General features: G+C 44.2%; 1 protein-coding gene across 1 annotated transcript in view; it reads left to right on the top strand.

Moving 5' to 3' along the window:
* Positions 1-2,500, top strand: part of LOC311343761 (zinc finger SWIM domain-containing protein 6-like) — a gene marked incomplete at its 3' end in the record, with an annotated part of 45,971 nt that overhangs the window by 26,387 nt on the left and 17,084 nt on the right. The window contains exon 3 of the mRNA XM_084468722.1: positions 1,562-1,710. Coding sequence (XP_084324848.1) covers positions 1,562-1,710 — 149 coding nt within the window. The remainder of the gene's footprint in view (positions 1-1,561; positions 1,711-2,500) is intronic.

Genomic DNA, 2,500 nt, shown 5'->3' with positions numbered 1-2,500 from the left:
TGTGTGTGTGTGTGTGTGTGTGTGTGTGTGTGTGTGTGTGTGTGTGTGTGTGTGTGTGTGTGTGTGTGTGTGTGTGTGTGTGTGTGTTTGGTGTTTGGGTCTGGATGTGTGTCTAGCGTTTTTTCTTCTAATGCAAATACTGCCACCGAAATTGAGACTGCAAACACAATTATGGTGTGTGTGTGTGTGTGTGTGTGTGTGTGTGTGTGTGTGTGTGTGTGTGTGTGTGTGTGTGTGTGTGTGTGTGTGTGTGTGTGTGTGTGTGTGTGTGTGTGTGTGCGTGCCTGTATGTGCATTGATGATGTGATAAAAGTAAAGCTCAGCAGAATCGATGCAGCTCATTATTGGGTTTGGGGGCCATAAAGAATATAATCTGGGGCTCAACCAGGCATCATGGAGCTCTTATTTACCTCTCAGGGAGCAGTTGAGGCCTGGGCGATATGGCTGAAAGACTTATCACGATATAACTTCATCATATTGATATCGATAACGATCGATCGATAACTATTGATAATTTGAATGACCTAAAAAGACTAGGAATTACCATGCTGGATTTAAACACTTTTGTTTAACACTTGTATAAAAAAAAATAAATATGACCTTCCACTGTTCTTCATTGATAAATACTCCAATATCAATACAACAATGAAAAAAAAACACTCAAATATTGTAAATAAGTATGGAACCGTGTTTGTCTAACAAACCCAGCTGCTAGATTCAGTGGTCCAGTCTCTTATTGCTATATATTGAACATGTTTTATATTGATATTGATCAAAAGTCTATCACTCAAAAGTCTATCACGGCCCAGGCCTAGTTGAGAGACCGATAAGATTGTAGTAGGAGAGACAGAGACAGAAACCACACTTATAACTCTCCTATAACTTTCCTATGGACACATTTGGAGACAGGGAGAGAAGAGGTTGTGAGCACCTTACACAGCAGACACACCGTTGAACAAGATGTTTAAAAGGCCTGAATCACCTAGCGGCCATCTTGGTTTCTCAAAGGTACCCCACCCCCAAGCTAGATGGAATAACCAATTTTACAACCAAAAAACATGGGCTGGGATGGGAGACAGAGGTGCGAGAAATTGTGGTTTGAAGGAGAATGGAGGAGAGATAATGGGGAAAACTGATCCAGATTCACATTGGGTTTTCAATGGTCTGTGTATTATTACACTGTGTGTGTGTGTGTGTGTGTGTGTGTGTGTGTGTGTGTGTGTGTGTGTGTGTGTGTGTGTGTGTGTGTGTGTGTGTGTGTGTGTGTGTGTGTGTGTGTGTGTGTGTGTGTTAATAAATAAATAAATACTTTTTTACAGCACTTAAACCCTTCACTGTACTATTGTGCTCAACCAATAATGCTTAATGGTTTAATGTGTGTGTGTGTGTGTGTGTGTGTGTGTGTGTGTGTGTGTGTGTGTGTGTGTGTGTGTGTGTGTGTGTGTGTGTGTGTGTGTGTGTGTGTGTGTGTGTGTGTGTGTGTGCGTGTGTGCTCCTCAGTCTGGGTGTGTCTCCCTATGTGTGACTGAATCTTTTATGTTTCTATTCTTTTTTTTCCTAGGGGCCCCGGACCCAACAGCAGGGGCCAGTGTGGATGATGAGAACTGCTGGCACCTAGACGAGGAGCAGGTCCAGGAGCAGGTGAAGCTCTTCCTGTCCCAGGGAGGGTACCACGGCTCTGGGAAGCAGCTCAACCTGCTCTTCAGCAAGGTGAGCCAGCGCTTGCACAGTACTATACTAGCATACACAGCTAGCATACAAACCACACCATCCACTCTACCCACAAATGCTCTATATATCACACAAACATACATTGCATGCATTACAATGATATGATGCGATGCATCATCACTGGATTCTGAACATACCGCCAGCGCCCTCGAAACCGGTTCATCAAAGGCCCTGGCGTGTGGCCCACTCAGCCCAACCAAGCGTCTTCAAAGAGACGATGGGCGTGCATGGGTTTAATGGAGAAACATTCACATCACGTGCAGTACCAAGAGAGGAAACGGCGGTGAGGGGAGTGACCATCGTGGTGCGTTAAGGATTGGACATGGTGGGCGAGGCCGAGTTAATGTGCAACTCACTATTGGGGGATGCAGGAACAGGGATGCAGGAACCGCTAAAGGAATCCAGACAATAAAGAAGTCAGGAGTTTGTCCTCAGTAGCAGACTTCTAGGCTACTGTGGCAATGTGAATGCTAACTGCACACCTTTCAATTGGAGAGAAGGGGAGACCGCTCACTACGTGCAAGGATAGTTTATACTAAGGCCTTTTTAAACAAACTAGGAGCAAGGTAGCATTTGGTTATCATTTTTATTATGCCATTTTTACACGCACGCACACATACACGCACACGCACACACACACTCACACTCATTTCTTGCAATACATGTCACTTATATTACAAACTGTCTTCCAAACTGTCACACACATTCACACACAAATTCCCATCCCGTACCATCTGTCTGTGTTTTTCTATCATTTCCTATTCTATTC

The sequence above is a fragment of the Micromesistius poutassou genome, assembly GCF_964030765.1.
Source record: "Micromesistius poutassou genome assembly, chromosome: 5".
NCBI lineage: Eukaryota > Metazoa > Chordata > Actinopteri > Gadiformes > Gadidae > Micromesistius > Micromesistius poutassou.
Note: the sequence above shows the minus strand (reverse complement) of the source record. Positions and strands in the feature narration are given on the sequence as shown.